We start from the raw sequence: 27,808 nt of genomic DNA on the forward strand, positions 1-27,808 counted from the left end.
CGTGGACTTCCGCCTCCGGAAGTGACGTCAAGCACCAGCCTTCTGGCAGTGGCGAGTGGCCCCGGAAAGCTTGGTGCAGCTCAGCGAGGAGCGTCTCCGTGACGGGACAGTCTCTAGGCCCGCCTCTCCACCTGGGTGAGTCCCGGGGAACCGTTGTCGCGTCGCCGTGGGAGCGACTGCTTGTTTGGCCCGCGGGGCGGGACGCGCAGGAGGCGCCGCGTGCGGGCTGACGGCTGTTCCCGGAGCTGGCTCGCGGAAGGCCGGGCTCGCGGCCCTGTTTTCCCCCTCATCCCGGGTTCGTCGCCAAGCCCAGGGAGCAGCCGGCGTGGCCCCGCGGTGCGGACCCAGTGGCCGGGCCCCGGTGGCAGCTCGGTCTTGTGGCCCGCTTGGCTCTCTGGGGACCGAACCTTCGCCCGAAAGGGAAGTAGGTGGAGGGTGGCTCTGGGCGAGGCCTGCGAGCGAACGGGCCGGGAGCCTAGCCGAGGGTGGTGGAAGGCGGACGGAACCCCGGCCCGTCCTTGGGTCTGAAGGACACCAGGCTCCTTGCAGCCCTTCCTCGTGCTGCGCCCAGGTGGCTCGGCCAGCCTGCCCTAAGGGTCCTTCTGCTAAGTGAGTTGTGTCATTATTCATCCGGCCCATTGAGTAATGCAGAACGGCCTGACCGGTTACCGCATGATTCCTGAGGGGCCTGCTTTTGAGAAAAACAATGAGTAATCTTAACTGGCGTGTTTCTTTCTCTGGGTCTCAGCTTGCGCCTCGAAACACTTAGGACGCCCTATGGAAAGATTTCCGCTCTTGTACTGTGTTAACAAAAATTTTAATGGTAGCGATTATTATTATTATTATTTTTAAAGACAGCTTTGAGGCTAACCTTGAACTCCCGAACCTCCTGCCTACGTCTTTCAAGAGCTGGGGTTATACGCCCAGCGATACATATTTTTTTTTTTAATACCACAGATTTGGGATTTTTCAGGAGAGTCTGAATAATATCGAATTCTTGTACCTTCCTGTTTGGGTTTTAAGTTTTGAAACCAAATGGTACTCATCTTTGTTTGTTTGTTTGTTGTGAAGGGAGAGGGTGTTAGGGATTGAAGTCAGGGCCTTGTGCATACTAGGAAGTACTCTACCCTTGAGTTACACATATCTCCAGCCCCCGTGTTTTTCTTTTTGTTGTTTATTTTGGTAACTATTACTAGTTTTCTTCTCTTCTTGGAATTACCATGCATTTTACTTAATTACATTTAGAGAAACTTAGGTCTGTGGACTGTGACAACTGAAATCGAGTGGGGCTGGGTTTCTAGACAGGGTTTTTTTTTCCGTAGCCCTAGCTGTCCTAGAATGTAGATCAGGTTGGCCCCAAACTCACATACCTGCTTCTGCCTCATCAGTGCTGGAAATAAAGGCTTGCAGTACCACCTCCTGGCTGTTTTTTAAAGTCTGCTTTTAGCTGGTTGTGGTGGTGCTGGCCTTTAATCCCAACCCTTAGTTGAATCTCTGTGAGTCTGAGGCCAGCCTGGTCTTCAAAGTACAGCCAGGGCTTTGTTACAGAGAGAAACAGTTATCTTGGAAAAAGGTGTACTTTTAACTATTTTTTTAGAAATCTATCATAATTAGTTCGCTAAGTCCTGAACATATGAAATTATGGGACATTTTAACTTACTAAGTAATTCTTCCTAATCTCACTCTGCAGTGATGGTCATTGTCTCCCTGAACAGGGATGGAGGAAATAACATCCCAAGAAGCAGCAGAATCACCAAGGGCCCAGTTTCAGTCTTTGGAGAGCCAGTCTGAATGTCTTTCCCCAGAGCTTCGGTTTCTGCAGGACATGGAGATGGAGCAGGGATTCACTGGGGGTAAGACAGAGACAACACTTATTTCTAGGAGAATGGGAATATTGAGGGATGCTGGCCTAATATGAGAGAGGCCAGGGTCTTGAATAAGAAGGTGGGCCTTAGTGGAAGAACTCAAAGGGCATGGCAGGTGTGAATCCTTTTGTTTGGCCCTCTGTTAAGGGTGGCTAGGCTGTCTTTAATAAGCACATCATCCTGCTCTGGCTGACTGTCCTTTAGAACATGTGAACATCACTCCTGTCACCACAGTCAGAATGGCTTCTAACACAGGGTGCTTTTGCCATATCTTGCTAGCCTTACCTAACTTACTCCTCATGGATTGAGAGGACCCTCCGTCCCTCCGTTCCCTTCACTGAGTGTCTCCTCCTGATGATTTAGTGTGGTTTGCTACCTGCTGTTGCAGCTGCAGTGTTTGTGAATCATCTAATTTTGGCCAAGAAAGCAACCATTTAATTTCTTGTTTGAACACAATGTCTGTTTAAATGCATAGATGTTACATACATAATGCATTCACATACATGTATTAAATAGGTAAGTTTTTCCTCCCCTTGAAATAGGGTCCTGCTGTGTAGCCTGGCTGGCCTAGTACTATGCAGCCCATGATTTGAATGAATCTTGCCTCAGCCTCCCAACTACATTGGGAATGTAGGTGTTCAGTACCATACTTAGCTGCTAGTTTTATTCTGTAAGGACTATGTCTTAGTTTTTATAGACCAGCACTAGTGCCTGAAGGAACTTGTATGTCAGCATCACAGATGGAGTATCATTATGTAGAGGGTACTGTGGGGCATTGTTGGAGGGTATAAAGGATTGTGAGGAGACATGACTGTTTCTTGTTTCTGTAAGCCTCACACAATGGTTACAGAGATAGTGCCCAATAATAAAATGAAGGCAAATGATGTTTGTTTATAGTAAATGGTATCTGGGAAAATGTCAGAAATGCTAAAAATCCCTGGCCCTATCATCAACTTTTTTGTTGTCGTTTTGCGTCTCTCTACATAGCCCTGGTTATCCTGGATTTCACTAGGCCAGTCAAAGAGATCCACCTGCTTCTATCTCCTGAGTGTTGGCATTAGAGGCTTATACCACCACATCCAGTCCCCTTCAACTCTTCAGAGTCTTAATGTAGTACAGGTTGGCATTGGACTTGCTATGCCTTGACGACTTTGAACTTCTGATCCTTCTATATCCACCTTCTAGGTGCTGAGATTACAGTTGTCTGACACCTTGTCCAGTAGATGGTGCTGGGGATCAAACCCAGAGCATCATGCATGCCAAGCAAGCACTCCACCAACTGAGCTATGTCTTCAGGCTTCTTTTTACTGTTGTTTCTGGTTTTTGAGACCACGTTTTTCACTCTGTAACCCAGGCTGGCCAGGAAATGCTGTCTGTCTTTATGTTTTGCTTTGCTCATCATAACAACAGGTATAATGCTTCTTACCCTTCCATAGAAGGAATGTCATGTCCTGAGGATAAAGTGAGAGTCCTAGTAAAATCCATATTACACTCCTAAATCTGTGTAAGTAGGAGCAGCTACCGAGGAAGAGTGGACACACCTGAAACCTGGTAAACGTTTGTTGGCTTTACTAGAATAGTGATGTGAAGGAGGATGCCACACACACCTTGGGCAGGAGAAGTGCTCTGAAAAGGGAGCCCTGTGGAAGGGCTGCTCTCACTCTTGGCTCCTTTCTCCTCCCTCAGCTCCACCTGTTCCCCAGGTGCCTGCTCTTCCCCATGAGGGAAGCCCAGGAGACCAGGCAGCTGCGCTCCTGACAGCCAGGTACCAGGTGAGCTGAGGGACCCTCTGCTTTTCCTCAGGGTGTCTCATTACTTGAGTGTGGCCTCTCTTTCATCCCATCTGTTAACCCTTGCCTGGAATCTTTTCAGTAGCAATTTGGGAACAGATCATCTTCAGAGACCTGGATTTGACAGAAACAATTTTTCCATCCACCACCATCTTTGTCCATGAGACTATGATGGACACTCATGGGATTTATTTTCTAAGTTTTAGTCTGTCCTCCCTCCTCCCCAACATAAACAGCTACTAGATGCCCTCTGTCATGCTCATTCTCTGGCCATGGTGCTATGGCAGCCCATTCCTGAGAGCAGCCAGGTTATTATTTCAGGAGTCTGTGACATTCGAGGATGTGGCTGTGCATCTCACACGCGAGGAGTGGGGGTGCCTGGACCCTGTGCAGAGGGCGCTCTACAGAGAAGTGATGTTAGAGAATTATGGAAACGTGGTCTCACTGGGTAAGGACCCTCTTGTTGATCAATTTACCTGTTTGGATTTCTTTGTGAGTAGGTGTGAGGTTTTTGAGGTGGTCAGTAGAGTATGCTCAGTTAACAGGTCTTAGAACCTCTCAGTCTTCCATCTCTAAGGTCCTTCCTTTCGGGAGGGGGGTGTAAATTTATCGTTAACTTTGGGTAATCAGGAGGAGACCTACTCCTCATCCCCAGTTTGTGTTTCCTGCTTTTGTGGCACATCAGTTTCCTGTTAGCAAAGAGAAACTTGGTTGTGCTTTGGCTAAGTTCTCCCTTTCTTTTCCTTTTCTCTCCCTTCTCCCTCTCCTCTCCTCTTTCCCTCCCTCTCTCGTTTAAATAGTCTTAAGGATCTTCCCAACCCCTAGCTGGACTCTGTTCTGATTCCTTTGTGCCCTGTATCTGAGATTTTCCCATTAAAGAAACACATTTAAAAGACAGGCTAAAATCTCTCTTGATGAGTAGTCTCTCACTTTTTTTAAGATCCTCAAACTCTTCTCCCAACAGGCAGGTTTGAGAGACCTCATTTAAAGGTGGGACTATATCTCCCATTGGAGTGCATCACCTAGGTGGTAATCCCAACTAACCTTACCTCAGCAGCAGAAGGCTCAAGATGTCCCCTACTATGTGGACTAAATTCTTAAATCATGATTCCTTGTTTTAAGGATACCTGAGATTAGGCACCTTATAGTGTTGTTGAGAAATATCCCTGAGGTGGGCAGGGGAGGGACAGGGCTGTTGACACTCTTGATGAGAGCTTTTGTCATCATGTCCCCTGCCCTCACTGCAGTTTTTTTTTTTTTTAAGCCTTTGATTTTGCATATACTCTTTGTGCGTTTACATCTATAAACTCTGCCCCCTTCCCCCACCTATTTTTTAGTTTTTTTGTTGGCATCTAGGGCTTGCTTTTTTGTTTTTTTTTTTTTCAACTTTCCTGATTACATGCTAGATTTAAGAAATTTTCTTACATGTGGGGAGGCAGCTTGCTCGTTGGCTCATTGGGAAGGTTTTTTTAGTATGTTTTCCATTCCTGGCTCTTTGATCTTTATAGGCATACTTCTCCGCCTTCCCACCACCCGGATTCATTGTGTGAATTCCTGCCCAGCCCTGAGTCATACCCAGGCAAGTGCTTTCTCTGGAGAAACACTTGCAGTCCTTACGGCAGGAATCACCAAGAGATGGCCCAGGTATCGGCTTTCCATCGGGAGTGCTCGTCCCAGCACGGAAACTCCTTTTCCAAGATTGTAAGACACCAAACTTGGTTGATGGAATGTATATTACTTGGGATGCCACCTTTATGTAAAGTTGCCGCTCCCTTAATGACACAGTGAATTTCTAACATGGAAGTCTTCCTTACAATCATGTGCATTTGGAACTCAGTTCATTCATAAACCACACTTGGTGGTCAGCTACTTGTGTGAAACGCCACAGAGCTAGCTCTCTCTCTTCAGTTGCCACCTTTTCCTGTTATTTTAGAGTAGGGACCAGGTGCTGTGTGCTCTTTCTAGCACTGAGTACAGCTTGTCCACTGTGACGCCTCACTTATGTGACCCCCAGACTTCCCTCATGTTTGGTATCGTTTTTTTTCTTCCTTTAAAGTTCTGTCTTCTTGTACCTGATTCTTTGTGGTCCCTAATCAATTGCTGTATTTATATTGCCTTTCCTAATTAAGTGTTTTTAATACTGTCTTTGATAGAGGGGAAGTAGGGGGCACAAAAATTAAATAGTTCAGGGCATCAAGATGGATGTATTTTTAAAAGCTTTGTAAATTGTAAAATGACCTATATATAATTGTAAACTACTGTTAATTTTACCTAATACAGAATTTCCAACAGTTCACTTGTGTACTTCTTGTAGTAGTTTAACTCAGGCTTATAATATACTACCAAGTGGAGCTTTACCTCATTCTATCTTGTTACCTTTTCATACACAAAGGGCACACATACATGCATACCCGCATGTACTATAAGAAACCCTCCTATGGGCTGGAGAGATGCCTCAGAGGTTAAGAGCACTGACTACTCTTCCAAAGGTCCTGAGTTCAATTTCCAGCAACCACATGGTGGCTCACAACTATCTGTAACAGGATCTGACCGCCCTGTTCTAGTGTGTCTGAAGACAGTGACAGTTTACTCATATACATGAAATAAATAAATCTTTAAAAAAGAAAATAAAAACAAAAAAGAAACCCTCCTACACCACCTAGCTTGCTTTTGTGACCAAGCCAGTACATCCTTAAGCAACTACTTTAACATCCTTGGGAATTCATTTTATCTTTGTGGGTTCACCATACTCCATTTGAAATGTAAGGTTATATAGGTGTTTACTAATTTCACTTATTTATGTAATGTTTGGGGTTATAACATAAAACCTTTATAATTCAGTCCATGGCTTAGTCTCTCTTTCTAGTTCATGTATTTCTCATGACTGTATTTGTATTTATCACAGGCACCAAAAAGAGTAATCCCCTAATTGTTTGCACTAGACAGCAGTAAATAAATAAATGGCTGAGTTTACAAAATGCTTGATGTCTTGGCGACAACAGTAATTTCCATAGAATGTTTCTTATTGTCATGACTACTTATTGTTTGTACTACATGCTATGTATATCTCATTTAATCCTTGCTATAACTCAACAATAAGCAGAGGATATTACTCTTTTTAAATAGCTTCTTTTAAAGCCTTTAAGCTGACAGCACTAGGGAGGCAGGAGCAAGCAGATCTTGAGTTTGAGGCCAGCCTAATCTATATTGAGTTCCAGGGCAGTCAAGGCTACACAGAGAAACCTTGTCTCAAAAACAAAAAAACAAAGCAAAAATTCCTGGAAAAGTTACATTTCTTTATTAATTTGAAGGGAGTGGTGCATACCACAGCTTGCATGTTGAGGTCCGAGGATAACTTTCTAATCAGTTCTCTCTTTGTGCTGTATAGGTTCTGAGGGTTGAACCCAGGTCATTAGGCTTAATGACAAGCTCCTTTACTAAGTCATCTCACTGGCCATGGAGGATAGTATTAACTTCTTTTAAGGAAACTGAGGTTCTGAGAAGTTAGGCTTGGGACCTGCCTCTGTCCCTGAAGCTCATGCTTTCTTAGCATTTTATGCCTTTGGCACGATAGATCCAATCATGCATGACAAAAAATCTTGGGTTTGTTTGTTTTTAAACCAGGCATTCTGTAACTGTATAGATCAACCAGTCTTCCTCCTGAGTGCTAGGATTAAAGGCATGGGCTGGGCCAGGTATGGTGATGCACAGAATTAATCCCAGGACTTGGGAAATAGAGGCAGCCAGAGGTTAAGGCCAGCCAGAGCTATTCAGTGAGACTTAGTCTCAGAAACAAAGAAAACCAAATGAAAAACAGGCATACTCCATCACCTGGCCCTCATGACTTTTTTCCCCCTTGAGACAGGGTTTTCTATGTAGCTCTGGCTGTCCTGGGACTCACTCTATAGACCAGGCTGGCCCCAAAATTTATAGAGATCTGCCTGCCTCTGCCTTCCAGGTGCTGGGATTAAAGGCGTGCACTACCACAAACTGGCCTCATGTCACATTTTACACTGTGAATGAATAGTGTGTTTTCATGCCAGGGATGTAAACCCAAGCCTTATGTGTGAAGGCAGCTGTTCTTACTGCAATCTCCCAGGCCGCTCCCCTGCCCAACTTTGTGTTTTTTTTTTTTTGTTTGTTTGTTTGTTTTTTGTTTTTGTTTTCAGGACAGGGTTTCTGTGTGTAGCCCTAGTTGTCCTGGAACTTGCTCTGTAGACCACATTGGGTCTGCCTGCCTCTGTCTCTTGAGCATTGGGACTAAAGAAGGTGTGTTGTCTCATTTTGCTGCTTGCGTGTCTGTCTGTCTCTTGTCTCTGTCTCTGTCTCTGTCTCTGTCTCTCTCTCTCTCTCTCTCTCTAAGATTTATTTATTGTATGTATGTGAGTACACTGTTGCTTTATTCAGACACAACAGAAGAGGGCACCAGATCCCATCAGGTGGTTGTGAGCCACCATGTGGTTGCTGGGAATTGGACCTCTGGAAGAGCAGTCAGCACTCTTAACCGCTGAGCCATCTCTTCAGCCCTGCATTTTTCTTTTTAAAGACTTACTTTAGTTAGTGTGTGTGTGTGTGTGTGTGTGTGTGTGGACACTAGATGCCCTTAAAGTTTGCAAGTGGTCATCTGAATCCCTGGAGCTGGATTTATAGGCTGTTGTAAGCAGATGACATAGGTGCTAGGAGTCAAACTCAAATCCTCTATAAGTGCAGTATGTTCGCTGAGCTGTCTCTCTAGCTCCTTCATTTTCTTCCTTTCATTTTATTACAGCTGAATAATTGCATTGTTTATATTATAATTGTACCTCATTGTTACCAGTTCCTCATTTGACAGACAACTCAGCTGATTTTTACACTGTTTTTAAGAGTCTATAAACATTGTTCATTATGTGGTGACATGGCAGGATAATGGGAACAAATAATAAGTTAGACATGCAGTGTATAGGTAGATTTTTGGAGATGAAGGACTTAAGCCAAACATTTCATATATGCTCCTTGACACTTTCTGTGCTCAGGGTGTATAAAAATTGCCCTTTGGTTCTAACAACATCAACATTGTGTTTACTAAGCTCCCTGTTGCTTTAGTATTAAAAGAAGTTGAGCTGCTCAAGCCTGAGAGCAGGTTGGTCCTATTTGAGAAAAGCCTGTGCTATACAGTAAGTTTCTGGCCAGCATGCTCTACAAAGTGATACCCTGTCTTAAGACACACACACACACACACACACACACACACACACACACACACACACACACACACAGAGAGAGAGAGAGAGAGAGAGAGAGAGAGAGAGAGAGAGAGAGAGAGAGAGAGACAGACAGACAGACAGACAGACGTAAGTAGTCCTCTTGGCAATAGAAAGTTACGTGCACTTCTACTATCCTTTCTTCATCATAGCATGTGGTAGTCAGTGTTTATAGCTGCCTCTATATTTAGAGTATGAGGTTCTTCAGTTGTTTGAGATGGGTTGGTCCTTTTGCTAGGGCTCTTTATCCCCACCATATTTTTCATATAAGGGGTATACCATAAATGCTTGTTGAGTAAAGTGTATGCTAATTCTGGTGTGGAGATGTGGTATACCCTTTTTTCCCATGTTCATTGAAGCAGATTGGTTCTGTTTTTCTTTTTCTTTTTTTTTTTAAGATTTTATTTATTTATTTTACATATATGAGTACACTATAGTTGTCTTCAGGCAAGCCAGAAGAGGGTGTCAGATCTAATTGCAGATGGTTGTGAGCCACCATGTGGTTGCTGGGAATTGAACTCAGGACCTCTGGAAGAGCAGTCAGTGCTCTTAACCACTGAGCCATCTCTCCAGCCCCGGTTCTGTTTTTCTTTAAAGAAAATATTTGTATTTGTAAGGTTAATGGAACATTCTAATTCAATACTTAAGTATGATATGCAGTGATCAAATCAGAGTAAATAAGCATTTCCATCTCTTCAGTAATTTTGGGTTTTGGGGACAGTGTCTCTTTATGTAGCCCTGGCTGTCCTGGAATTTGCTGCGTAGACCAGGGTACTCCTCTTTAATTATATGTATGTATCTGAGTGTGTGTATGTCACATGAGTGCAGGTGCCCAGGGAGGCCAGAAGAGGATTTCAAATTTCCTGGAGCTCAGGTTGTAGCCAATGTGAGCTGCCATGTGGATGTTGGGGACCAAACTTACTCCTGCCAGAGCAGTTAAGTCCTTTTAATCACTGAGCCATCTGTCCATCCCTTGAGGTAATACATTGGGGGGGGGGGGTTAAAATCTTTTTTTTTTTTTTTTTTAAGATTTATTTATTTATGTATGTGAGTCCACTGTCGATGTTTTCAGATACACCAGAAGAGGGCATAGGATCCCATTACAGATGGTTGTGAGCCACCATGTGGTTGCTGGGAGTGGAACTCAGGACCTCTGGAAGAGCAGTCATCGCTCTTAACCACTGAGCCATCTCTCCAGCCTGGGGTTTTAAAATCTTAATATTAACCAGAAATAATTCCTGTTTTGATGTTCTTTATTAAACTTGTCTGTAAGATTTTGCTAAATTTATTCATTTATCACTGATTTGCTGCTATACTTTAACTTGCATTCCATTTTCAGAATGCCATTTGGTACTTGTAGACCAGGTCTGATACCCTTGGCATTAATGATAACTTCTGTGAAGACAGGTACACACCCATGCATGAATTCACTGAACTGTATTTAAATGAAAGTTGTTGCTTCCAAGTTACAAACTCTTAGCACATCTTTTACCAGAGTACAAATCTCAACTCAGAAGACCTGCTCGTCCTCTTCATTCTCTAGGTATCTTTGACAAATGTTTTCTCAGAACTTATCTTCTGTATAAGTTTGGTTACATTTTAAAAAGAAAAGAGGGCAGTGTAGCATCTGGGGATAAATTGCCATATTCCATTTCCTTCTCTGTGAGCAGGATTTCCAATTTCCAAGCCTGATGGAATCTCTCAGCGGGAACAAGAACTACAAGTCTTTGATCTGGAAACTAGGAATAGAGAAGTCATAAGAGATGACTGTCCAGGTGAGTAAGGCAGAGTTTGTTAGATGAATCAGTGGGAAACCAAACTCCAGGTGTTGAGCCAAGTTCTGGTTGAACTCATACTCAACATACAGAGCTCTGCCATTCTGGAGTGTAGAGAGAGCCTGCCTGTCTCTACAGTTTAATTTCTTTTGTACAAATTGTGCTAGGTCCCAATTTAAGTTATAGCACTATTTTAACCCATTGTTTTATGTTTGTTCCTTTGAAATCTCTTACTGGCTGTTGTGTGTTGTAGCCTATTTCTATCATCTCGTGATCTGTTTCATCCTGCCTCACTCCTGCTGTGCCTTTACATCTGTTTTTTTTTGTTTGTTTGTTTGTTTTGAAGTAAATAAAATTTGCTTATCTTTGAGGATACTACATTATTTAGTTTCCACCTGTTTTTATTTATTTTTTAAGCACAGGATATAGATTACATTTGCATTTTCTATTTATATATTGTATTAGATGGAGAGACCAGAGAAGAAAACAAGCTGTTGATTCCTAAGCGGAAAATTTCAGAAGAAGTACATTCATACAAAGTGAGAATAGGAAAATTCAAACAAGATATTGCTCAAGTTCCTGAAACCAGAGAGGTTTATAAGTCTGAGGACAGATTAGAAAGACTCCAGGAGATTCTAAGAAAATTTCTCTTTCTAGAGAGAGAATTTAGACAAATAACAATCAGCAAGAAAACTTTCAGCAGTGAGAAGAACACTGAACCTGAAAAAAGCTTCAGTCTAGACTCCACACTTGATACAGATCAAAGAGTTCTTAGAATACAGACCACTGATGACAGTAAATATGACATGAACTTCAACCAGAACCCAGCTGTTGGCGAACAAGAACCCATAAATCTAACAGAGAACTTTCAGAGTACTGACTATAAGGAAAGCTTAATGGATCTGTCCCACCTTAATAAATGGGAGAGCATGCCTACCACTGACAGATCCTATAAATGTGATACATGTGGGAAAACCTTCCATCAGGCCTCAGCTCTTACTAGACATCAGAGAATTCACACAAGAGAGAAACCCTACAAATGTAAGGAATGTGAGAAATCTTTCAGTCAGAGCTCAAGTCTTAGTCGACATAAAAGAATACACACTAGGGAGAAATCCTACAAATGTGAAGCGTCTGATAAATCCTGTGATGCACCCGATAAGTCTTGTAGCCAGAGCTCAGATGTGCTTCAGCATAAGAAGGTTCATGCCAAAGCCAAGTCTTACAAGTGTGGGACCTGTGAAAGAGTCTTCAGCCGAAGTGTGCATCTTACTCAGCATCAGAGAACACATAAGGACACGGCCTGTAAATGTACCGTGTGTGGCAGTGACTTCTGCCACACCTCATACTTAGTTGAACATCAGAGACTACATCATCAAGAGAAGTCCTATGAGTATGATGAATGTGGGCTGTCCTATGTTAAACAGCAAGGAATTCGTTTCCGAGAAAAGCCCTACTCGTGTAATGATTGTGGGAAAGACTTTAGATTGAATTCCCATCTTATTCAGCATCAAAGAATTCACACAGGAGAAAAACTACATGAATGTAATGAGTGTGGGAAAGCTTTCAGCCAAACCTCATGCCTTATTCAGCATCACAAAATGCACAGGAAAGAGAAATCATACGAATACAACAATTATGAGGAAAGTTTCAGTCACAGTTCTGATCTTACTCTGCAACAGGAAGTTCCCATTAGAGAGAGAGTCTTTGATTGTGATGCGTGGGAAGAGAACTTCAGTCAGAGAGCGCACCTCATCCAACATGAAAGGGTCCATACCAAAGAGAAACCTTATGAATGCAGTGAACTTGGGGAGACATTTAGTCAAGTTCAGGCCTCATTCAATATGTGAGAACTGAGACCAGGGAAAGTCACATATGCACTGAATGTGATAATATCTTCAGTCATAGCTTAACCCTTGGTCACCATCAGAGAATTGATACCAGAGAGAAACCTACTGAATGTGATGAATATTGGGAAGGGTTTTTTTTTTTTTGGTGTTAAATTCCTCATTGGCTCCTGTAAATCAGTGCTAGAATATATAGAATATGGTACATTCTTCAGATTATTTTCATACCTTAGTCACAGTTGGGGAATTTGTACTGGAGTAAAATTCCACTGTCAAATGTGAAAAAGCCATCAGTCAACTACCTTATTGGTTCAGTGTCAAATTTGTGCCATGCATAAAGCCTGTGAAGATATAGGTGTGTATGTGAGAGAACTCAAGTCATAGCCAGTGCTTGATCACGTCGAAGAAGCTATGCCCACGAACAGTCTGTACCAAGAAATCATTTGGGTATAGTAAATGTGGCAAATCTATGAGCAGAATGTACCAGATGTGAGTCTGGATGATGCACCAGATGAGACTGATATAATGCAAATGGTGAAATTTAACCACTGTATTTTCAGGCCTTATCCAGTATCAAAGTATTAGAGAGAGAAAACGGTTACTTTTCTGTGTAATTATTCCTATTTAGTCTCAATCTTTTTACTACAAAATAACTGAATCCAGAAGATAATTGGTGAACGAAATAATTTTCTCACAATATCCTTTAGTATTCCAAGTAGGTACGAGTATTTTATTTATAGAACTCATTTGAGTGGATTTATTTTAATTTGGCCTATACACATTAAAACAGTTTTTCTTCTTTGAAATTGATTCTTATTCACAATTTACCTAGGATACTGTTAATGTAGCAGTGTTGACATAGCTTCTGGAGAGAAGCTCAGTAAGCCTTCCCTGTTCTTGGCCTGAGTGCTCTCCAAAGGAGACTCTGGCCTATTATTTTCTGAGGACCTTACATGCTATTGTTTCTATAGCCACACCCTCGGCTTCCTGTTGATTTCTGCATTCTCTTAGGCATCCTTAAATGGTGTTGTGGTGTTAGCTTCTCACCAGCTGATAAAGAGTTACTTCCACATCAGCCATCTGTAAGTTTGGAGGATTCGGTCTTCCTAAGTTTGTGGCAGGCACCCAAACACTTGCAAGTGATGTCCAAGTTTTTAGCTGCCTTGTTTGCATCCACAGCCCTCTAAAAGAGATGACATCAGGGAGCCAGTAAGACTCCTGTTGGCCTAGCTACATTCATTCAGTGCCTACTCTGCATGTATGTGTATGTTTATATGCCTATATTGAAGGCCAACAAAATGCTCAGGTCTGCTTTTGATAGGGAAACAAAGAACACACGAATCAGAATGAGGAAATATAGCCTTCCAATAAAGATGTTGCTGTTAGTGCCGTATCTAGACAGTATTTCAAGAGAGTGGCAGGTCCGTTCCTGGTAAAACCTTAATCATTAGGATTCTTCTTTATCTGTTCCCTTCATCAAGCCAGGGTAGTATTTTGAAGCCTAGAGCTTTGTGCATAATTGTTTGTGCATCGCCATACTTTTGTGTTGGGATGCAGTCTTTGTTGCCCAGGCTGGCCTTGAATTCCTGGGTTCACACAAATTTCCTGCCTCCCAAGTAGCTGGGATTATAGACATGTGCTCCTGTGCCTGGATTTTATTTTTGTATTTTAATAGAATCTGCAGGCCATATAAAGGATCATGGCTATTTGATTTATAGAAGTGATCACAGGTGTTGAGTTCAGGGTTACTGCCCTATAACTACATAGAGTTCATGATTCTTTACATGATGTCAAAGCATTTTTTTTATCTTAAAGTTCATAACATCCTGTGAATAAGAAAAGTGTTATTTAAAATTCTAGTTGTCAATCAAGCAATTGAGGCTTTCATAGTTCAGATGTCTAATGTTCACTAGGGATCCTCAACCAGTATATAAAGTATGCTGCTCACTCTGTAAATCTTGTGGCTAACCTCTAGGATAGTCCTACCACTGTATTTTACTTCTTTGCCATCAGCAAGCATAGTGTCTCATCAGGGCAAGAAAATCAACATATATCAAATTGATCTAAATGTAAAAGCAAATGAAAAATGCATGTTTTTTTGTCCCTGTCAAACATGTATACTCTTACTTATAGAGACCAATAGTCACTTCTGGTGACTGAGGCACAGGATTTGTGATTCATCCCTAAGTAGCAGAATCTGTAAAAATCACATGTATGCATTTGGGTTAGGAACATGCTTTTGTACTTGAATAAAAGTGTGTTCAGCACTCTTAGACTCTTTGTTTTGAACCAAGTCTGCAGGCCCCAGGCAGAAGCACTGGGCACCTTGAAATTCCTCACCAAGCCTGCCCCAGCTTCTCTCTCTCCTCTCTGCTGATGCCTTTCCACAGACCTCCGCAGCCAGTTAGGACTGAGTAGTTTTGTATTTTAGATTTGTTTTAAATGTTTATGAGTGTTTTGCCTGCATATGTATGTACATTATGTGTGTGCCTGGAGTCCAGAGAAGCTAGAAGAGGACATAGGTCCCCTGAAACTGGAGTCACAAACAAATTTGAGCCACCATGTGGGTTTTAAATCACTCCTGTTCTCTGCAAGAGCTGACAGTGTTCATAACTGCTGAACCAGCTAATCTAGCCTCAGGATTGAATGTTGGTTCAGTTGGGATGCTTTAGTACATCAAATAAAATCAATTTGTGATTTCAGTAGAGCTCTAAGGATGTTTTGATAGGTAAAGTAAATTTAAAAAAGAATGCCAGAATAGTTTTTGAAGTAACTTGTCAGTTCAAGTGGATATTTAGTTGGTGTAATAGCAGTATGAGTTTGTATTAAGCTTTGGGTCTTAGGGGAGGGAAAGAAAATATCTATTAGCTGAACAATTAATTCGTTTTCATTTATCTGTATGCACACTTTTATGTACACATTCAGGTTTTTCACCACAGTTCTGCAAGAGAGCTGAGCAAAAAGGCTGAAGGGTTAAAAATCTTAGGGTTTCACAATAAGGTAACGTCTCAGGGTCTGAATATGGCTGATTCTCAGGTTACAGGGCCTTTTGAAGCTCTTTCTTTGGTATTAGTATTGTTAGCTCCAGCTGATCCTGCTGGCTTCCAGAGCTGATGTCAGAGTTGGTTTGGTTGGTTTAGTTTTTTTAAAGACAGGATTTCTCTGTATATCCCAAGCTGTAGTTCACCTGCTTCCTAAGTGCTGGGCTAAAGGCATGTGTCACCACCATCCAGCAGAAGAGAGAGTGTCTTGTATCTTGAGTAATTTTTGTTTAAAGTAATTGGTGGACTCAGGCATGTAGCTCAGACTGACAAAATGGGTTAACAGATCAAACCCTCAGATTTTCTTTTTTTCTTTTCTTTTTCTTTGTTTTTTGTTTTTTGTTTTTGTTTTTTTGTTTTTTTGCCACAGGGTTTCTCTGTATAGCCCTGGCTGTCCTGGAATTCACTCTGTAGACCAGGCTGGCCTCGAACTCAGAATTCTGCCTGCCTCTGCCTCCCAAGTGCTGGGATTAAAGGCATGCGCCACTACCGCCTGGCCAGATTTTCTTTCTCCTGCCCAGATATCCCCACCTCATCATTTCCCTGTTCATTTCTCAGCATTTTAAATTTGTTCTTAAGCTTTTTCTGTTAGTCAAACTAGCCGATGGACATAGAACTCTTGACCTGAAGCAAAAAAGTAACAGAAGTAACAGGAAAAAGCAAGCTTAATTCCTGGGCATGTGAAAGAAAGACTTAAAATCTAGGGAGCCCTGGAAGAGTGTTAGAAGAGGTAGAATGTCCAATGCTTATAAATGAGTAACTGGTTAGTTTTCTAATTTAGAGAAGGAAGCGTTTAACTGGAGGCTTGCTTACAGTTTCAGAGGATAAGTCCATGACCGTCATGGTGGGAGCGTGGCTGCAGGTAAGACCAGGCATGTAGCTCAGAGCTTATATCCTGATCTACAGGCAGGAGGCAGAGGAATTGAGCTGAGAATGTGCTTTTGAAGCCTCAAAGCCCATTCCCCTCCCCCAGTGAGATACTGCTAACAAGGCCTCATCGTAATCTTCTCCAAACTGTCTACAAACAGGCAACCAAACATTGAGCCCTATGGGGCCATTCTCATTCAAGCCACCATACTGAAAATATGATTTTTTTTTTTTTTAAAGACAAGGTCTCATTATACTGCCCTGGCTGGCCTGGAACTCTGGTCTCCTAAATGTTGGGATTAAAGGCAGACTTCTTTATGTATATATGTGTTAGTGTTTTGTTTGCATGATGTCTGTGTGTCACGTGTGTAATGCTTGTGAAGGGCAGAAGAGGGTGTTGGAGTCCCTGGATCTGGAGTTATGATCTGCCATGTGGGTAAGCAATAGTAGGTTCTTGGGCCTATGACCTCTACTGTGAATAAGTTTACAGTAGGAGGCATAAATTCACATGAAGCAGCCTCAGATCTAACCAGAAAGTGGCAAGAGTATGGCATTTGAAAGTACTGAATAAGGGGAATCTAGGTTTATGGTAGTTAAAAGGAGGCCCCAGTTAGTCAGTTTAGCAAAGTATGACATTGCCACATCTAAAAATGTAGCTCCATCTATTTTACCTAGTTGTTAGGTGTATAATACCAGTACTAGCCAAAGTAGCAAATTGATCTAATTAAATGGATTTAAGAGGACTGTGGGTTATTAATACGGTGCTTTGGAAGTAGACATATTTGAGATTTGCTCAACTCTAAGTCACTTGAGATTTTATATAACTTTCCTATGCAATAAGAGCATAGTGAAATGGTAAATGTAAAGTGTACCAGCCACATAGTAAGTGCTAAAAGGTCATGGGGGGGGGGGCGGGTTGCTGGAGAGATGGCTCAGCCGTTAGGAGCACTGATTAATCTTCCAGAGGACCTGAGTTCCCAGCAACTACATGGTGGCTCACAACCATCTGTAACGGGATCTAGTTCCCTCTTCTGGTGTGTCTGAAGACGGCTACAGCATACCCATTCATAGGCATTAAATAATATTTTAAAAAGTTCGTGGGGCCAGTGAGATGGATCAGTAAGTAAGGATGCTTGCTGCCAAGCCTGATGATCCCAGTTTCATCACTGGTCTCCACATGGAGGAAGGAGACAGCTGACTTCTACAAGTTACTCTTTTTTTTTTTTTTTTTTTTTGGTTTTTCGAAACAGGGTTTCTCTGTATAGCCTTGGCTGACCTGGAAGTCACTCTGTAGACCAGGCTGGCCTCGAACTCAGAAATCCGCCTGCCTCAGCCTCCCAAGTGCTGGGATTAAAGGCATGCGCCACCACTGCCCAGCTTTTTTTTTTTTTTTGGTACAAGTTACTCTTTAACCTCCACATTCCTGCCATGCACAGGCACGCCCAAGTAAAAATTTTTAAAATTACATTTTTAAAAATGGGGCTTGGAAGATGGCTTAGCGATTAAGAGCACTTCTTTCCCGGACAACCCTGGTTCAGTTCCCAGGAATCCTGACTTCCATGATCACTGCACATGTGATACATATAGGCAATACACCATACACACAAAAATTAAATCTTTATTAGATCTTTTTGTTGGTTTTGTTTTCCCGAAACAAGGTCTCACTATTAGTTCTGGCTGTCCTGGCACTCAGTGTAAACCAGGGAGGCCTCAAACTCAAGAGATCTGCTTGCTTCTGCCTCTCAAGTGCTGAGATTAAAAGTGTTCAATGGGCTGGAGAGATGGCTCAGCGGTTAAGAGCACTGACTGCTCTTCTAAAGGTCCTAAGTTCAATTTCCAGCAACCACATGATGGTTCACAACCATCTGTAAAGGTATCTGATGCCCTCTTCTGGTGTGTCTGAAAACAGCTACAGTGTACTCATATAAATATAAAATAAATCTTTACTTAAGAGTTTAAATCCTAGCACCCAGCGTTGGGGATTTGATGTGTTCTGTAGACCACCCCCATGCACATCAGTACACATACCCATACACAATATATTTAAACCTCCAAAGAAGTTGGACCACACGATAATTCAGTATAAAGCTGCAAAAGCATAATGATAAGTTGTAACCCCAGAACTGATAGAAAAGTGGAAGGAAAAAAACACCCCCAGAAAGGTATCCTTCAGCCTCAACGAGGGAAAAATTAAGACCCCCAAGTTAATACAAGCACAGATTTGAAAGCCAATTCATTCACGGACTTTAAAAAGAATGAATGAATTTAGCTGTGAGAAACTTGTCTGGGGTAGTGTTTCTCAACCTATGGAAAATGACCAATTTGGGGGTTGCATATCAGTTATCCTGCATATCAGATATTTACATTATGATTCATAACAGTAGGAAAATAACAGTTCTAAAATAGCAACACAATTTTATGGTTGGAGGTCACCACAATATGAGGACTCGTATTAAAGGGTCACTGCATTAGGAAGGAGACCCTACATTCAGAGACCTGTCTAAAGAATAGTAGGTACTATCTCCTGTTGGAGTTACTAAACTGGCATCTGTCTTGTAACATCTGTGTCCTCCCTTCAGAATATGTCAGTGATTAATCTGAGACTAAAATGGAATTACACACACACACACACACCCCAAGGGCTCTTATTTAATTCGGTGATGTTTCCATTTAGTCTTGACTTTGAAAAGAATGAACCTTTTCTATTTCACCCACGTTTGTAAATTGTCAACATGAGTTGCAGAATATGTATAAGCGGCCTCTTGCTCATGTTACCCAGCCACCCACTGCCCTTCATGGGGCTGATTATATGCCTGGGCTTTGGGTTGAGGTGCATGGTTCGGTGCATGGTTCAGTGCATGCGTTTGCGTACTTCCTTGTGGTAGGTAGACATGTAAAATAGTAAAAGAGGCACGTGAGGATTAATAACAGGTCAGCTTAAGTGCCCAACAGCTAGCAGCTATTGTTTCTGCACAATGAATGTGGACAATTCACCTTTTCTCCCCTGCTTCATCATGTAAGAAGTAGGATTTCTGGCTTGCTCTAAGGCTTTTCATTCCATTTCACTCACTGGTAGCAGCTGGAAATCTTTCATCATGTAGGTCCGGGAGGGGCTGGGTAAAGAACAGCCAGATGGAGTCCAGCTGGCATAGATAGCTTGGCCTTGTTATTGCCAAGGTAGATGATTATGGGACTAGGGAGTTGAGGGGAGAACCGACAGGGCTTATTTAGGGCCATGACAAAGAGAAAGCGGACTACAAACCAGACTCCAGATCCAGTGAAGTGAAGATGGGTGAGTATAGAAGCTCATGGATGAAGACCATCCACAGTGAAGCATTCTATTCCGGGTCTGGCACCTTGACAACCTATCATGGAGGTGAACCTCCAAGCTACTTAGGTGGGACCTAGAAGTGCAGGTGGATTTTGTCCCATCCCAGGACTCCAGGTCCAGACAATGTTGGAGGCTGAGCATTGTCTGTCAGGAGCTGGATATGGTGAGCCAGCCAGTGCTGTGCCTGGGCAGTGCTTGCCTGGTGGGAGGACTTTGGGAGGTTGTTCTGGGGCCTCCAGTTACTATCTCTTGGTCAGAGGTGTCTGGTTCTGTTTGGTTGTATCCCACTGGGAGTAATCAAAGGTTTTTCATTTTCAGAGAAAGCTTTTGATAGCTTCCTCATGGGTGATTTTGGAGCTTTCCTCACTTTTATACTCTTTTCTGAAATAACTGCATACCCATTTGTGTGTGTGTGTGTGTTGTTTTAAATATGAGATAGGGTCACTGCAGTCAACACTGGCCTGGAATTTGCTTTGTAACTCAGGCCAACCAGAAATTCCTGAACTTTCTGCCTCAGCCTCCTGACTCCTGGGTTTGTTAAGTGTGCGCAGCATACTCAGTTCTTGAGTGAAATTTATTTTATTGGAGATCTCTGCTTTGGATCAATATCTTCAAAGATGGGTTCCAGGCCATGGAGAACCAACTGATCGATGTCACTGGAGTCCATCCCCAGAGTGGAAGACTTGCCAGACTAAAGGTGAGAAGCTGACCTAGCTGGCTTATCTTTGTGGTATAGTTATCTGTTCTTCCAGACAGATACTAAAGATTTAACCCATACAGTTCAGATTCTAGTAGGCCTTTAGACCCTCAGTGAACTGTCACACCTTTGGTATTTGTGAGAGCAGATCTTTAGGTTGTTATGGGTTTACGTGCTTTTCCCTTCTAGAAACACCTTCACAAACATATTCAGAAAAGACAATGTGCTGACTATCTGTATAACCCTTAGTCCAGTCAGGATAACACATAAAATTTGCTGTCACACTTTTCTAAAGACAAATACATATTTATCTCGTGTTTAGGTAAAGGAAAAAAAAATGGAAAACTACTCTTTTTTTCTTTTTTGGACCATGCTGGTCTTGAGCATTGAGATCAGCTTCTGTTTTCTGAGTGCGAGAATTAAAGGCATGTACTACCACACCGATCTGTTTCTTATTTACTTTTCAAGATTTGATACCAGAAAAGACTGTGCTTCAAACCCAATCAACCAAAATCTTATCCTAACCTGAGACAATGAATGGCTCACTGCTGTGTAATTGTCAAGGAAAAAGCATTTGAACAGTATGACATATAATTGATAAAATTATTAAATATTCTTAAAAGATCTAATTATTTTATGTATATGAGTAGACAGTAACTGTCTTCAGGCACACCAGAAGAGGGCATCCCATTACAGATGGTTGTGAGCCACCATGTGGTTGCTGGGAATTTGAACCCAGGACCTCTGGAAGAGCAGTCAGTGCTCTTAACTGCTGAGCCATCTCTCCAGCCCAATTAAAATTATTTTTTCAGTCTTCCCCATTTTAAAGTACTTACTGTTAATATTTTAATCATTAAAGGAGGGTGTAGGGCTGGGACAGCTAAGTTAGCCATGTGCTAGGCTACTGCAGAGAAGATGCTGAATTTCATCCCAGCACAGTATAAACTGCATGGTTGTTCAGGCCCATAATCCCAGCACTAGGAAAGTGGAGGCAGGAGGATCAGAAATTCAAGGTTATTCTTGAATACATAGTGAATTCAAAGCCAGCCTGAACTACATAAGACCTTGTCTTAAAACTAAAATAAGCATTGGCCATATAGTGGATAAAGACACTTGCTATGGAGTCTAAAAACCTTTGATCCATCCCTTGAAACCCTATGGTGGAGAGGAAAAAAAAAAACTTCCCCAGGTTGTCTTCTGACCTCTACATGTGTGCTGTGGCACAGGAGTACACACACACACACACACACACACACACACACACACACACACACACACAGTTAAAGACAAGTAATTAAAAAAAAAGTCTCTATGACTGTGGACTGATATGGGGGTGAGGAAGAAATTATTTTCCATAGAGTGGCTAAAACATTAGGGAATGAGTCTGGAGGCTGATGACATTCAGCAAGTGGAGACCCAAAAGTGGGTAGATAACTTTTATGGGATTGTGGGATCACATCAATAAGGACATTGACTCCAACTCCCTGAGCTGAGTTGGATGCACTGCTGAGGCCTGTATGCTTCTGACAGACAGATTGTCCCATTGATTACGGTCCATTCACACTACTGAACTGACTGGTGGGGAGGGTGAGACATCCAGCCAGATCCTGCCTCTATTTTTTTTAAAAGAGATTTTTTTTATTGTTTTAAATTATGTATAGGTGGGTATCTGCATGGGAATGGAGGCACCTATGGAGGCCAGAAGTATCAGGTCCCCAAGGAGCTCGAGTTATAGGCAGTTGTGTGCTGTTTGTCATGATGGCTTGGAACCCAACACTCAGGACCTGCAAGGGGGTAAACCATCTCTCTAGCCCTGGGTAGATGTAGCCCAGGCTGGCCTCTAATTTACTACATAGCAGTAGGTGACCTTGAATTTCTGATCCTCTTGTCTTTGTCTCCTAAGAATTAAGGTATTACACATTACATGCCATTCATGGCTTATGCGGTGCTGGAGATTAAACCTCGGGCCTTATGCATACAAGGTAAGCCTTTTTTCCAACTTAGCCCCAGCTCCACAATCCTGGCATTTTAAATCTTACAAGTTATATTGAATGTGGCAGTGCATGCCTTTGATCTCCGCACTCAGGAGGCAGAGGCGGGCCTGGTCCACATAACAAGTTCCAGACTAGCCACCACTACATAGAGAACCCTTTCACAAATCAAAATAGCAACAACAAAACAACTTTAAGGGTTACTTATGGAGATTGAGGTGGTTTGAATAAGAATGGCCCCTAAGGACTCATCTATCTGAATGCTTAGTCTCTAGGGAGTGGGTATCTGCATAGGAATGGGGGCTGGAAGTATCAGGTCCCCTTGGGGCTGTTTGAAAGGATTAGAAGGATTGGGAGGCGTGGTCTTGCTGGAAGAACTACTGTGTCACTGGGCGTACTCTTTGAGATTTCAAAATACCATGTCAGGCCTGGGCTTGAGCTCTCTGCCTGCGTGTCAATATGTAGCTCTCTACAACTGCTCTAGTGCTATGCCTGCCAGGCTTCCCACCATGTTGACTAAGCCTCTGAAACTGTTAGCCGGCCACCAATTAAATAAATACATACTTTTTTAAAAAAAAAAACAAGGATTGTCTTGGTTATGGTGTGTAATCACAGCAGTAGAAGAGTGACCAAGATAGATGAACAAAATGTTGTCCTATGTAGGAAATGGATGGAACTGGAGAGCATTTGATGCACCATGAGCCAGACTCTGGAAGACAGGTATGAAACTGTTTCTTTGATGTGGAAGATAGATTTGAAGAAAATACAACAGGAACATAGATGATTAGAGTAGTGCAGAGACTTACAGAAGGGAGGAAAGAGAGAGTAATGGTAGCCAGACAGTGGTGGTGCACGCCTTTGATTCTAGTGCTTGAGAGGCAGAGGTAGGCAGAGCTCTAAATTCAAGGCCATCGTGGTCTACAAAGTGAGTTCCAGGACAGCCAGGGATTATAGGGAGGGTTTGTAGCAAGGTGGTAGATGGGCCTTTATGCCTGGCACTGAGGGTAGGTGTTTGCAATAATTTGGGGAACTAAAATAGAAACATCCACTGTATCAGTCAGGGTTCTCTAGAATCACAGAACTTATGAGTAGTTTCTATACAGTAAGGGAATTTGTTGATGACTTATAGTCTGCAGTCCAACTCCCCAACAATGTTCAGCAGCAGATGTGAATGGAAGTCCAAGAATCTAGCAGTTGCTCAGTCCTACAAGGCAAGCAGGTGAAGACAAGAGGATCTTCCTTCTTCCAATGTTTTTATGTAGATCTCCAGCAGAAGGTGTGACCCAGATTAAAGGTGTGACCAACCACACCTGGATCTGGGACTTGCTTTGTCCCAGATGACCTTGAACTCAGAGATCTCCTTGCCTTAGTCTCCTGGGATTCATAGGCACTATGCCTCAAGATCTCCATGCCAAGATCCAGGTCAGAAACTTGTATCTCCCAGCCTCAAGATCAGGATCACAGGTGAGCCTTCCAATTCTGGATTGTAGTTCATTCCAGGTATAGTCAAGTTGACAACCAGGAATAGCCACCGCACCCACTTTCTCTTGGCCTCCCCTTCCACACTTCCCACAAGTTTGACAAGTGTTGTCAAATGTCGCCTTGCATCAGCAGGATTCTGCAGGTCTGTCTTTGAGTTATTTGGGGGTACCCCTCATCTTCCTCAATGTCTTCCTCTCTTACCTAATTCTTTTCCTAATTTTACTGTGCCAGATGGCCTGGCTACCCACAGTGTTTCCCTGGAGGCCTTGCTTGCTGAATGTCAGGCTCCCAGTAGTCTCTGACTTCTCCCGTGAGCCGTTCGTCACTATAGGAAACTCTCCTTCCTTGGCTCTGCACAGAAGAACAAATGATTAGTTAATGAAGTGTGCCTGAAGCTATGAGTATCTGCACCCCAAGGTGAATTTTAGAACTCTTCTCTGCTACTGGATGCTATTGGAGGGGATCAGGAACCAAGGTTGGGGCCACTGAGGAGGAAGTGGCTTTGGTAGGCTTGAGCAGCTTTCAATGACAGAAGCTTGGGGAGAGAATAGTCTTCCCTTAGGATGTTACAGCTCAATGAAACAGGCACTCTCAGATGGTTTTTGATCAAATAACTCATACATTTCATTCCTTGTGGATAGGATCTTAAACACATACTAGGGTGGGTTGGGGTCTAAAGGCAAATGTTTTCTCTCGGCTTGGTCTGAGCTATTAGGAATGTCTCAGCTGTATGTGGAGGGGCTTCGGTGTTGCCCCTATGTGACTGATTGTCACAGTTCTCTCTATGGGGTGTCGTGATCACATGTTCCAGGACAGGAACCTGGTTGGCCGGGAGTAGATTTAAACACCTCCTACCATTCTCAATTATAAAAATTCCTGGAGTTCCTGAATCTGCTTGACCTTACCAGGTTTTCTGTCTGGTGGCAAGGGCCACTGCCCCACACCTCCCTCTAATCCTGCTCATGTTTCAGCAAAAGCTTCATCTTAGACAGATGGGTCCTCCCCACCTGAACTCTGACATCCTCTGACCATGCCCTTGAGACCTCAGTGTTATTGTCTCCCCCAGGTCCATGTTCTACTAGCAAAAGACAAATAGCTGACATGGAGGGCAGGGAGAAGATGCCCTGCTGGCCACGGAGCTGAAGGCTTAAAGTGACAGCGCATTCAAGGCTGTGGGAAGGGCCTCAGCTAGCCTCTCAGTCTTTCTAGATGAGGAAATTGGTGCTTAAAGAAGCCACTCACCATACCTAACAACCCCCAGTGAGCTATCAGTAAATGGCATTTCACCAATGTTGTAGGTCATCCACAGAGGCCTGTAGACCATAAAGTGAACTGACAGAGCTGTGCTTGTGTGGTATACAGAGGCATCCTCTTTGCTCTGGGGCTGGTCCACTCTGCTTTCACATTTTACTTGCACATTTGGTGCTGATTGCAGATTCCAAGGGGATTCACCTGGACCATCACCCTGGCCTTGACCTCCATGGCTTATCTGCACATGCATCATCCACACTGGTTTCCACTTTCCCCTTCTGGGTATGGCTCGTGAACCAGGAGACCCAGAAGTATTTTTCAGTGGTCTTTTTGAAAACTACTTCCATATCAGATGTTGGAAGCCAGTAAGGAGGAACCTGGGAAGGGAGGGAAGTGAGATAGGGTCACTGTAGGGACTGGGGCATGGGGAGGGAGACAAGATAGAACAGGTTGAGGGTAGAGAACATAACTAGAATACAATGACATTTCTTTAAAAGTTTTTTTTTTGTGTGGTGTTGGAGATTGGGTCTAAGGTTTTGATTCCATTAGGAATCTGCATGTCCAGACACTGATGGTCCTTGTCCCCAACTGGTTTTTGATCTATCAATAAAGATGCCAATGGCTAATAGTTGGGCACAAGGCGGGACACTTAGAGTTGTTCAGGTAGGATGCAGAAAGGAAGATCACCATGACTTGAGGAAGAAAGATGGGATGCAGGAGCAGCAGGAGATAAAGTCAACCATCCATGTGAGATTTCAGGTAAGTGGCCACTGGACCCTTCCCCGATTGGGCCTTGGGTAGCAGGGAAAGGTTTAGGAGTGCCCAGCCTTTGAGGTAGCCAAGACATTTTAAAAATAAGATAGTGTGTGTGTCTTTCATTCGAGGATCCAAAGATAGCTCCTGGGCATGCCTGTGATCTGCTGGGAGCACAAAGGGGTGTAGCCAAAATTCACTGTAACAGTGTGGTTTTTCAAGACAGGGTTTTTCAAGTCTCTGTGTAGTACTGACTATCCTGGAACTCATTCTATAGACTAGGCTGATCTCGAATTCACAGAGACAGGATTAAAAGCATGTGCCATCACAGCATGGCTAAAAGTTTTAATTGAATTTATTTACTTGTAGGTATGTTTACATGACAGCACACATGCATGTGCATGCATATATACCATTGCATGTATGTAGTGGTCAGAGGATAACTTTTAGAAATTAGTTCTCTGTGTCCATCATCATATGGGCTCTCTCCAGGATCAGGGTTGGTGTCAGTGTCTTTAGCTTGCTGTCCCCATAAGGACATTTTCTCTGAGTCTCCACTCTCTTGGGATGAGAGGAAAATAGGAAGGAAGGAGGAGGCTAATTATTACCAGTTATGTCGGTGGAATGGGAACAGTTGTAGGCATAGAATTTCTAAGTTGGAGAGCTCTATGCAGGGGTGAAGGAGGGTTGTTCTCTGCGAGGCTGGAGTTTTCACAATCCAGAGGGCACCCTCAGCACCCACATGCATGGGTACAGCCCCAGCTAAGGGGAGATCCTGGCTATCAAAGCAGAGTCTGGACTTTGGCCCTAACCGGCTGTGGGCAGTACCTTGCAGACAATGTGCTCAGGCCTGGGAACACTTAAGAGGTAAGAGAAATACATTGAACTTAGAAGATGGCGAAGACACTTGAGCCAATATATTTCACTTTTGTTTTTGTTATTTTTTGGGGTGGTGGTGGTGGCAAGTTCTCATGTAGCCCAGACTGCCCTTGAACTTCCTGTAAAGCCAAGAGTGAGTTTCTGATCTTCCTGGCTCCTCTTGGGCCGCTCTGGGGCACAGTACTTGCTTTTGTTTGCTTGCTTGTTTATTTTAGGGAGGTGCTTGCTATGTAGACCAGGCTGGCCTCAAACTCACAGAGATCCACCTGCTTCTGCCTCCAAAGGGTGTGAGCCACCACAGCCAGTAGCAATGGATAATCTTTTGGGAGTGTCCTGCTTCTAGAAGGATCAGTAACCTCACCCCAGAAGACCTGTGCTTTGCCCTTCCTCCATCTGTGTGAGTACTCCTAAGTGTACCTTCCCCTCCTTGATGGTCTTTGCTGCCTTTGCTTCATAAAGTTTGGCTAACCCTCTACTCCTTTGTACTGGCAGTGATTCTGCTTGGGTTGCAGCTGGATTATGATCAGATTTCCATGAACTGCTGGCTACTCAAGGATTTTCTTTTTATCTTTTCTCTTTTTAAATTTTTGCAGTTTTTAAAAAAAAATAAGATGAAGAGGAGGAAGAGGAGGAGGAGGAGGAAGCAGCAGCAGCAGCAGCAGCAGCAGCAGCAGCAGCAGCAGCAGCAGCAGCAGCAGCAGCAGCAGCAGCACTATGTTGAACTAGCCTTCAAAATCCAAACCTGGAGAATAACAGGAGAAACTATATTACAACAGTCACATGAACATATTTTTTAAAATGAATATAATCACAATAGATATTTGAATTAATGACATTAAAGATTTATGCTCTAAGATGGGCATGGTGGTGCATCCTTTTAACCTCTGAACTCAGAAGGCAGAGGCTGGTGGATCTTTGAGTTCAAGGACAGCTTGGTCTAGAGTGATTTCCAGGACAGCCAGGAAAGAGAAACCCTGTTTCAAAAGCAAGCAAGCAAAC

The 27,808-nt window shown here is 43.0% G+C and overlaps 1 protein-coding gene across 21 annotated transcripts; it reads left to right on the forward strand.

Annotated features, from left to right (window-relative positions):
* Positions 1-27,663, forward strand: Znf655 (zinc finger protein 655). Of its 21 annotated transcripts, none has more exons than XM_076923674.1 (7): positions 1-135; positions 1,691-1,853; positions 3,552-3,637; positions 3,964-4,103; positions 5,164-5,234; positions 10,566-10,670; positions 11,136-14,784. In XM_076923674.1, exons 2-7 carry the CDS (start codon positions 1,718-1,720, stop codon positions 12,518-12,520), a joined length of 1,923 nt encoding a protein of 640 aa, XP_076779789.1. In that variant the 5' UTR covers positions 1-135; positions 1,691-1,717; the 3' UTR covers positions 12,521-14,784. The 21 variants fall into 21 exon arrangements, 19 of the variants coding, with proteins under 19 accessions (XP_076779789.1, XP_076779794.1, XP_076779795.1 ...); XM_076923675.1 differs by having other exon boundaries at positions 22-135; positions 1,716-1,853; XM_076923677.1 differs by lacking the exon at positions 1-135 and adding an exon at positions 145-424.
* Positions 27,664-27,808: the final 145 nt, after the last annotated feature.

The sequence above is a fragment of the Arvicanthis niloticus genome, chromosome 24 (assembly GCF_011762505.2).
Source record: "Arvicanthis niloticus isolate mArvNil1 chromosome 24, mArvNil1.pat.X, whole genome shotgun sequence".
Taxonomy (NCBI): Eukaryota; Metazoa; Chordata; class Mammalia; order Rodentia; family Muridae; genus Arvicanthis; species Arvicanthis niloticus.